Source organism: Saccharomyces kudriavzevii (assembly GCF_947243775.1).
Source record: "Saccharomyces kudriavzevii IFO 1802 strain IFO1802 genome assembly, chromosome: 12".
Lineage (NCBI taxonomy): Eukaryota > Fungi > Ascomycota > Saccharomycetes > Saccharomycetales > Saccharomycetaceae > Saccharomyces > Saccharomyces kudriavzevii.
Window position 1 is genome coordinate 172859 of NC_079283.1, and position 9806 is coordinate 182664.

The 9806-nt window shown below is 39.5% G+C and overlaps 7 protein-coding genes across 7 annotated transcripts; 3 read left to right on the forward strand and 4 right to left on the reverse strand.

Moving 5' to 3' along the window:
• Positions 1-176: 176 nt before the first annotated feature.
• MEU1 (S-methyl-5-thioadenosine phosphorylase) lies at positions 177-1190 on the forward strand (the record flags this gene model as incomplete). The annotated part of the gene is made up of 1 exon (XM_056229644.1): positions 177-1190. One exon carries the CDS (start codon positions 177-179, stop codon positions 1188-1190), a length of 1014 nt encoding a protein of 337 aa, XP_056083642.1.
• An 85-nt stretch (positions 1191-1275) lies between these two features.
• POM34 (Pom34p) lies at positions 1276-2184 on the reverse strand (the record flags this gene model as incomplete). The annotated part of the gene is made up of 1 exon (XM_056229645.1): positions 1276-2184. The coding sequence occupies one exon, from the start codon at positions 2182-2184 to the stop codon at positions 1276-1278; it is 909 nt and encodes a 302-aa protein (XP_056083643.1).
• A 668-nt stretch (positions 2185-2852) lies between these two features.
• On the forward strand, positions 2853-4031 carry PSR2 (putative phosphatase; the record flags this gene model as incomplete). The annotated part of the gene is made up of 1 exon (XM_056229646.1): positions 2853-4031. One exon carries the CDS (start codon positions 2853-2855, stop codon positions 4029-4031), a length of 1179 nt encoding a protein of 392 aa, XP_056083644.1.
• Positions 4032-4365: 334 nt separating this feature from the next.
• Positions 4366-5982, reverse strand: YEH2 (sterol esterase; the record flags this gene model as incomplete). The annotated part of the gene is made up of 1 exon (XM_056229647.1): positions 4366-5982. The coding sequence occupies one exon, from the start codon at positions 5980-5982 to the stop codon at positions 4366-4368; it is 1617 nt and encodes a 538-aa protein (XP_056083645.1).
• A 229-nt stretch (positions 5983-6211) lies between these two features.
• Positions 6212-6751, forward strand: IRC25 (Irc25p; the record flags this gene model as incomplete). The annotated part of the gene is made up of 1 exon (XM_056229649.1): positions 6212-6751. The coding sequence occupies one exon, from the start codon at positions 6212-6214 to the stop codon at positions 6749-6751; it is 540 nt and encodes a 179-aa protein (XP_056083646.1).
• An 11-nt stretch (positions 6752-6762) lies between these two features.
• Positions 6763-7515, reverse strand: SDO1 (guanine nucleotide exchange factor SDO1; the record flags this gene model as incomplete). The annotated part of the gene is made up of 1 exon (XM_056229650.1): positions 6763-7515. The coding sequence occupies one exon, from the start codon at positions 7513-7515 to the stop codon at positions 6763-6765; it is 753 nt and encodes a 250-aa protein (XP_056083647.1).
• Positions 7516-8090: 575 nt separating this feature from the next.
• Positions 8091-9719, reverse strand: IZH3 (Izh3p; the record flags this gene model as incomplete). Its single annotated transcript, XM_056229651.1, has 1 exon — positions 8091-9719. The coding sequence occupies one exon, from the start codon at positions 9717-9719 to the stop codon at positions 8091-8093; it is 1629 nt and encodes a 542-aa protein (XP_056083648.1).
• Positions 9720-9806: the final 87 nt, after the last annotated feature.

The window sequence follows — 9806 nt, forward strand, 5'->3', positions numbered from 1 at the left end:
GATGTGAGTTCCATTGATGAATAATGCCCGCAATGGTGCTATTTCATTATATCACATCAGCTCTATTGTAGCAAACCTTGCTGGCAGCCATGTGAAAAGAAAGCAAAAAAGAGGAAAAAGAAGAAAAAATTCAAAAGAACAAAAAAAAAAGCTACTTCGAGATGAGGTGAGCTTAAATGAACCGGATTAAGAGCACGATTGCTGTGGCTAAGAAGTTAAAACTAAGTAAAGTTATGACGAAATCAGAATTACCAAGCATTTTCGAAGGAACTGTTGATCTGGGGATTATTGGAGGCACAGGTTTATATAATATGGACTGTCTAGAGCCCATTGCATTGCTACCACCCATGTTAACACCATGGGGCACCACATCCTCACCGGTCACGATCTCACAGTTCGTTGGTACCAATAGTCATTTCCACGTTGCCTTCATCGCCAGACATGGTGTCAGCCACGAATATCCACCCACTAAAGTTCCATTCAGGGCCAACATGGCAGCTCTAAAGAATCTGAATTGCAAAGCTGTGCTTTCATTCAGCGCTGTGGGTTCATTGCAGCCCCATATCAAGCCTAGAGATTTTGTGCTACCGCAACAAATCATTGACAGAACCAAGGGTATAAGACATTCCTCGTACTTCAACGACGAAGGCTTAGTTGGCCACGTTGGATTTGGACAGCCATTCTCTCAAAAATTTGCAGAGTATATCTATCAATTCAAGGATTCGATAACAAACCCTGAATCCGAGGAACCATGCCATTTGCATTACGACAAAGACATGACCGTTGTTTGTATGGAAGGCCCACAGTTCTCCACGCGTGCTGAATCCAAGATGTACAGGATGTTTGGTGGCCATGTTATCAACATGAGTGTTATCCCTGAAGCCAAGCTGGCACGTGAGTGTGAGCTGCCTTACCAGATGATCTGCATGTCTACCGACTATGATGCGTGGAGAGACGAGGCAGAGCCTGTTACCGTAGAAACGGTTATCGGTAACTTAACAAACAATGGGCGCAATGCGAATCTCTTGGCCTCCAAGATCATTGTGACCATGGCCAAGGAAATACCCGAGTTCATGCACACTGGCGATGGGCTGCACGGTTCCATCAAAAAATCTATTTCTACCAAACCGGAGGCCATGTCCAAAGAAACTCTAGAGAAATTAAGATACTTATTTCCTGACTATTGGTAACAGATACCACTAAATATATGTAAACTACAAATGAGATATAAAAAAAAAATAGCTCCAGAAAACTTTTAGATTATTCTTATTATTCTTATATTTTCCCCCTTGGAGTCTGCGAGTTCATCATGTATGCGTATTTACTACTTGGAATGTAGCCCTTTCTAGTTACAGGTGTGTGCGGCGAGTTACTATCGTTATTGTTACTATAAGCTCCCAATAACGTGTTACTGGTACCGTCGTCTCTCTGTAGATTGCCAAAGACGTTCTTCGTGAGTGCGGAATGAGAATACAGGTTTGCTCGTTCCGCTGCTGTTTCTCTTTGTCTTGCTTTTAGAGGTGTCTCCAGGCCCCTAAAGAGATATGCTGGGTGATTTTTAGTGCTGGTCCGAGGGATATGCGTTTTGTTTTGTACTGGTTTGTTAGTCCTGGAAGTGGAAACGTAATGCGGCTGTTGTGGTTGCAGGCCATCGTTGACGAGTGGCTGTATGTCCACACCCAAGAGCCTCCTCTGCTTTCTAGTCAAATTCAAATCACTGACGTTGACCGTGGATAAGAGCTTCCACAATGAGAACAGTATATTGAGTGAGATCGCCAGCTGGAACAAATAGTCAACAAGTTCTGCGGTCAACCAGCTAAACGTCGAATAGTATATGATGTTGACCTGCTTCACCGCATGAAAGGTTAACAAGTACAGATGGATTCTGGACAACCTATTGCAAAACTGTGTTCCGACATGGGTGTTGTCCCGAAAGAACCTAATAAACTTCATCAGGAGGTTCCAAAGTGCAAACGCAATCGCGCTTGTCATGATTCTCTGCGTCTCCAGCTCTTTATTCACCGTTCGCCGGGACAGCTCTTTGAGCACAGGGCTTTCAAAGTTGCCCAATTTAAACATTGGCGTGATATTTTGCGTTTGTGATGAGGTTTCGTTGTGTGTGTCCGGTAGCAGTTCCGACACACCGTTGTCGTCCAGACCCAATTGGCCCGCTTGAATCTTCATAATCGCCCCTTGCTATCGTTTGTTTCAGCTACTTTACTGACGGCGTGTATAATATCAAGCCTTCTTACCAGCAAGCCTTTTATCCACTATAGCCTTTTTCAATATAATTACTATTATTATTGACTTTCTTTTTTATCTTTCTTTTCATTTTAGCCCTCATTAGCCCTTGAATAAATATAAAGACCTAAAGACTTGGAGAGAAAAACGCTTTAATACACCTAAACAAAATGATATAAAACCCTCAACAAAAAAGGGTTGTACTTCTTTCTTTTTTTAGTTTTTTTAGACGACTCTAACTTTCAAAGTTTAAGGAACTGATAAAAAGAAGCTTTATGACAGCTGTAATACAGTGGCAAGTACTTTAGATAGATCATTGGCTCGAGGGTGGCTACCAACTAGCTTTATTTTTCCATAGTTTAAAGATTTGACATCTTCTTTTTTGCAGCGCATAAAAGAAACCAACGAAGTATCGCTTGATTTGCATATTTTCTTCGTTCTCCCTTTTTTAAAGAGAATTGAAACTAGAATAGATTTGTCTTCGGGCCAAGTGCTGCTTTCTGAGTTCTTTCGATTGATTCTTCGGCGTAAGGCAACAGAAACGAAGTGAAGTAGTTCCTTTTTCTCTGTTTGTAGAGTTTAGGGTGTATTTTTCGGATCATCATCATCAGATGGGATTTATAGCGAATATACTTTGCTGCTCTTCAGATACTTCCAAAACGCATCGTCAACGCGAGCAACCAGAGATTCATCACAATCGCAACCGCAAGCACAACCAAATCCAGGCACAAAATCCGAGCCGGAAGCAGAAGGTTACTCCAAAAGGTGATAAGATGCAATATTCTACACCACAGATCCTTTCACCCAGTGCTGATCTAGGCAGCAATGCGGGTGCCAAGGCGAACCAAGACAATGGAAACAACAACAATGGAAGGCTGGGGCCGTTATCGAAAAACCACTCCGACGGGTCGTACGACGAGGAGAAAGAGTACGAAGACTACAATGAAGGAGACGTGGAGATGACAGAAGTCAACAATGCCGGAGAAGAGGAAGACGACGAAGCGAAAGAAAAGCAGGACCATGTCATTCACGAATATAACGTTGACGCAGATAGAAATTCGAGTATTATCGACGAAACGCCACAGCAGAGTCAGTATCAGGTTGTCCAAGAAACAATAGATCCCCAATATTTGGCCGGCAGCCCTGATACTAACTTAAAGTTGATGCCCACTGCAGAAGAGGACTTTTCCGACTTGACGCATTTGCAGCAAGAACAATACCATGCTCCCGGCTACAATACTCTGCTGCCACCGAAGTTGCAGGAATTCCAACAGAAGAAATGCCTGATCTTAGATTTGGACGAAACTTTGGTGCATTCTTCCTTTAAGTACATGCAAACTGCTGATTTCGTTTTGCCCGTGGAAATTGACGACCAGGTTCATAATGTCTATGTCATTAAGAGACCGGGCGTTGACGAGTTTTTGCACAGAGTGAGTCAAGTATACGAGGTTGTCGTCTTCACGGCAAGTGTCTCGAGGTATGCAAACCCTCTTTTAGATACACTGGATCCTAACGGAACTATTCACCACCGGCTATTCAGAGAGGCTTGCTACAACTACGAAGGTAACTACATCAAGAACTTATCACAGATTGGAAGACCGCTGTCGGAAACAATTATCCTAGACAATTCACCGGCCTCCTATATTTTCCACCCACAACATGCTGTCCCAATATCCTCTTGGTTTTCAGACTCTCATGACAACGAGTTACTGGATATTATCCCACTTTTAGAAGACCTTTCATCAAAAAATGTCCTGGACGTGGGAAGTGTGTTAGATGTAACGATATAAGATTGTGCAGCAACATAAAAAGCAGGCTCTTTTTATTATTTTTTTTTCTCTCTTTCAATCGAATTTTATTTTGGTCCAACTCATGTTTTCCATTTTTATACAGAAAATCTCACCGGATATTTATAAACTAATGAATTAATTGTTGCTATTACATGTATCAATTGTACTTTACGTGTAACACCTATCGATACACTTATCCGTATACACTAGCATATTTATAATAAATATTTATACATATCTATAATATGCCTTTCTCTCACCCCCTTTCATGAACTCATTCCCTTCTCCTATGCAGAAAACAAAAAAAAAAATAATTAAAAAATGAGGATTACAATTACTTTGCACTAGGAAACCTCATATTCTCTATCATTGGTTTGCCAATTCTATCAATGACGTCATGCGCCCATAAAACGTCCAGATGCGAATACTCCTCGATATACCAAAGTTTGTACACTGCATTAGCTTCATGATTTATAAAATGATTAATCAATCGCTCGCCGTCCACCAGCCTGTCTTGCTTCGGAATAAACATTATGATGTGTGGAAAATCCTCACTGTTTTGTCTTTTCGAATTTAAGTGCAAGCTGTTGTTGTTCAAATTAGTACCACTATCGTCATCATTCTTGGCAATAGGAAACCAAGTCTTCTTATCGGGAAAAATTTTGCCTGCACCTTTCTTAAAACTTAACTTGTTGGGAAGAGGCGACAGCCACCATTGCATTAGTTTGACTGAAATGTGAACTGGTGAAAATAAAAAGTTTCGGTCTCTCAAGATTCTATCCCATAAAACATCATTCCAATCAAATAAGTAGTTGAACATGATGTAGGAAAGGAAAGAAAAAACCTTGGTGCCAACCATCAACTTTCTCATGGTCATCATCAAAGGTATAAATGATCTTCTACCGAAGTACCATGGGGAATCAATACCATTCGCCATTAGCCTCACAAATGCTTTTTCATCTAGTAAAGGTCCAGGGTAAACTGCTGGTGCCAAAGCGACGAAATTTTCTAGCTTATCCACTAATTTAAAATCGCTTGCGTATAGTTTTTCACCATTAACAAGCCCCATGAATCCTTGTGTTGTACCTTGCGAATGTGCCACAAGCGATAATTTAGCATACCCAGTACTATCCAGTACGTGAGTTACAAGTGCCTTTAAATCGTACTGAACCATCTGATCCATATCCCAGTCCCATTTTTTGGAATGATCATTACCTAACTTTTTCATGTTCCACTTAGCATGTAACCCACATCTGTTATTACCCAACCAAATGTCAAACCCGGATTCATAAAGAAAATACGCTAAAGATTTTCTACCTGAAGATGCAAATGCCCCACAGCTTTGTAAAAGACCATGCAACAACAAAATGGGTTCGCGCTTTGCCTCTTCTGCATGATCATTCAATCTCGGCTTGAAATGCCATAAATCAATGATGAACCCATCGTCCGTCTCTACTTCAAATTCTTCGATATCAATACCGTATTCCTTATAATAGTACTTCAGATCAGGTACCAGTCTAGTATCCTCGGCAAGTGCGATATTTTGAAATGGATTCTCAGCAGCATATGGAGCCTGACTCACATTTGTTTCCAGTTTAATACTATTACTAGCATCACCTTCCCCGGATAGGGAGGCGTTGCTGGTCGTGGAGAGCTTGCTCGACACGGTACGATCATATTCGATGTTGTTTTCTTGGTCCTGTTCCAAATCTAAAGGTGTGGCAGAAGATATTGACAGAGGCCGAGAATGACGTGCTGGCCGTTTCTTCTTCTTGTCGCTTGGATGAATCTTGGTTCTGGAACTTCTGGTATCCCTTGGGTCATTCTTGTGTTGAAAATGGACCGTTACATAGTTGTTCCATAATGACAATATGAATAACCCTGTCATAAACGAGGTAAGAATTATCACGCTCACCAATCGCTGAACCCCATCAAGCAGCTTATTTACCATTTCCTTGTCGTACAGGTACCACCACCGGAATCTTAAAGATAGCCAGGCGTTTTCCAACGATTCTAGATATAGTTTTGAAAAGAAATATTTACGTATTATTGTGTTGGAAAAAAGATGAAAAACTTGTTGCGCGAATTAAAAGATGGGATAATAGCATCACTGTCGAAACAAGATTTTCATTCGCAACGACAAAAAATGGGCAATTTTTGTACAGCAAACTCTTGCAAACATGATATCATATGAATTTCGGACCTGTATACCGAAAGAATCGGATATCTGTTCAAATGCTTCCTCAACCGAGGGCAATGAATTATACTTACAAGCCACACATTTCAGCAATACGATTCTTTTACAAATCAGACTCAATGGAGAAATGGATTCTACCTATGAAGTATCCTTGAAAGGGCTAAATCCTCTTCTCGATGTAGATGCTGTGCCATTAGCAGGCAACTTAGAAAACACAGGTGACGATTTAGACGACGAGGAAGAAGAATTTGCAAGAGACCATCTGTCTGATTATCAAGTCGTCACCAAATTGGGAGATAGTACAGATCCAAAAGCACCCGTAGTGTGCATACAGGTTGCTGAATTGTACAGGAGGGTTTTACTTCCTGAAATGAACAGCGTGATGATTCAAGGTAACGTGCAACTAAGCCTCCTGATAACTATGAGCAGTAAGATATGGAAGCCATCGCGGGAAAAGAATGGTGATGATTTTGGTAAGTTAGTGTTTTTATTAAAGTGTATCAAAGATATGTATGCAAAATGATTCTATATAGATTAGTTATGCGTTGTATTATCTATGACTGCCATATCCAAGACTTGTACAATTCCCCTTTTATCGCATAGCGTCATTAGATCTCTGTAATTGACAGGATCAATAAGACCTATGCATGTCCATGTATCCAATTCCGGATCTGTTGGCTCTTGAGGTGATGTGGTTATCAGTGTGCTGATCTTCTCGATTATTTTGGATTGCTTACACGGTTCACCTATAACTACTTTGACCTTCATCTTTGCTCTTACGATTGGAATAATTTGCTTAGAGACTAATAGTTTGATTGCTTCCAATGCTTGCAATTTGGCAGGCTTGTTAATCACAGGGCTGAATTTTAGTTCCTGCAAAGCTTTATGAATCATTGTGGGTGGATATCTTTTCTTTGATATAGGGTTGATACATTTAGCACTGATTATTGTAAGCAATTCATTGTTGACTTTGTTAACCATTAATTGCCGTTCTTTTTCTGATAGTTGGATTTCTCCCTTATGCATGATTTCTTTGATAACATCGTCAATATTTGTGGTCCCGAAACATTTTTGTAGATCTTCCTTATTAGCAACCAAACCTTTGGAGACGTTCATGAAAACCTGATGTATTTGAAGTACTTCGTCTAAATCTTTCTCGATTCCTTTACGATAATCTTGGACTTTATTTTGATAACACGCAACTTCAAACCTTTTACGGGCCTTTTTTAACTTCACTAAGGAAACATTAGTCAACTTGATCTGTCCCGATGGCTGATTGATAGGCATTGGATATCCTACCTCTCTTTTTTATGGTGATTTTAACCAATTTTAAAAAAAGTGTAACTGATAATTGAAAATACTTTAAAGTTTCGGGCTAAAAAAATTTTCAAGCACATTGTTATATAACACAATGCAAACAAAAGAACGATACATTTGAGGTGACAAATGAGAAAGAGACATTTTATTTTTCATGAAGTCATAATGAGTTAAAATAGTCTGATACATAAATATAGAGATAAAGTACATAATTTGATTTTCTCGTCTTTGTAATATGAACTATTACAACCAACTTTTTTGTTTGCTTTTATATTCTATCTTTTTCTCTTAGGGTCCAAAGATTCTTAAAAAATCACCTAAGAACAACGTCGGTTAAGAATAATGAAATAAAAAAAAACTGGGTATTGAAGGAAGGAAAAACATTTGATTCAAGTAAGGCCCGGATTTCCTTGTATGGCTTAGAAATTCCTTTGAAATCTCTACGTGATTCCAGCAAAATAAGAATAAAACTGCCTTCCTTCTTGTTAACTTTTTTTTATCGTATAGAAAAATGCAGAATGCTGGGAGTAAAAATAGTGATAATATCATGATAAAACCCACCTCCTGGCAAACATGTCTAGAATGGCTTTATAATGACCGATAACACCTAAAACTACAAAGAAATGCCAAAAAGTGTGCGAACAACCCACATAATCAACCCACCATAGAGACTTGAATGATCTGACATGAGATGGGCAGGAGTTGCACTTGGAATGGGCAGTAGGTACCTTTCTGAAATGAATCTCTTTTTGCTTTGTGATAATTTCCAAATCAGTAGACAATTCGTAGTCAGTTGGAATTGTTTTATCAACCTGAACATCAGACCTGAACCTTTCAGGGATGAACGAACCGTAGAAAACCACACCGACCAAGTACCAAACAACCGATTTGTACGTAACGGGGCCAAATAGCCTCGAAGCATAATATATATCCGTTAGGAATATCAAATGTAGAAACGACAAGACACCCATGGTAGCGAGTAGGATGAAAAATCTAATTCTGAGTGGTCTTGCTTCAGGTCTATCGAATCGAGGTGACCAATTCATAAAAACACCGATTACCCCGAGCGCTAAAGAAATGCCCATATAAGTACACATCGCCCAATAACATGAATACATTGTAACAAATTCAGTGGTCAATATCGATGCGGTAATCAAAATAGTAATGCCACTATAATCAACACACGCAAATTTGGAACGCAACCTTAGGAAAGATGTCCCGTTGAATGTATGCCAGAATACGGAGCTCAACATGCATTTCAAGGCCGCTGCCAAAAACATAAAAACAATCCATCTTGCTTGTTGGGGAACGTTAGGATTCCGCCAAACTTCAGACTGGGGAAAATCGTAAATTGCCAGATAAATTATATACATGGCTCCCAACAAGTGGGACCAAATGTTGGAAGTTTCATTATGCCAGCCGTACCAATTAATGATGGATAACAATGACTTAGAATGGGTATTATAGAACCTATAGCCATGAATTATGTACCTATTTTCCCTCCATGGAAATGGCAATTGATAATAATGTAGATGTTGACTTTCACCTAGGCTATATGCTTCTGAATGATTGTATGAGTTGATAAAAGATTTGATATCAGTGGTTGGATTCAAAGGTTCTTCAATGAGGATTTCCCTTTTTATCATGGATGCTTTCATTGGACCACAATAGTCTTTCACATTAGAGAAATAGGGATTTTCCTCTTTGATTTTCGCTTGATTAGAGAAGCTTCTTGAAGAACGTGATGAGATTTTTGTTTGGGAACATACTGTCGAGGATGAGGACACCAAAGAAGTTGAAGTGGAGGCGTTGTTTAATTTGAGATTGGAGACCGAATTCACCAAAGTTACAGCATCTGAATCTCCCAATGAAAGCTGAGACACTTCACTTGGTGACTGGCCACCCTTTCTTTTATAAATGGCTTTCGAGACTTTCTTCTCTTTTCTGGAGCCTATTATCTCCAAAACGTCATCGTTGTCATTTTCTGAGTGCTTTATATTTTCGTCAATAGCTGAAAATGAATGAGGGACAAATTTCGAGTAGTTATAATTATAGATGGATTTACCGGATTTTTTCACCTTCTGAAAATTGTCTACACCCTTCCGCTTTAACCTTGATAAAGATTCCATAGGTGATGGTATATACTGAGTTAAGCTTCTGCTCGAAGATTCCATCCTATACTTAGATATGATAATGTGTTGAAATGTGAACTATTTTTGGCTTGTTTGCTCTGCTTAACTTCCTTCTTGTTGCACTTTCGC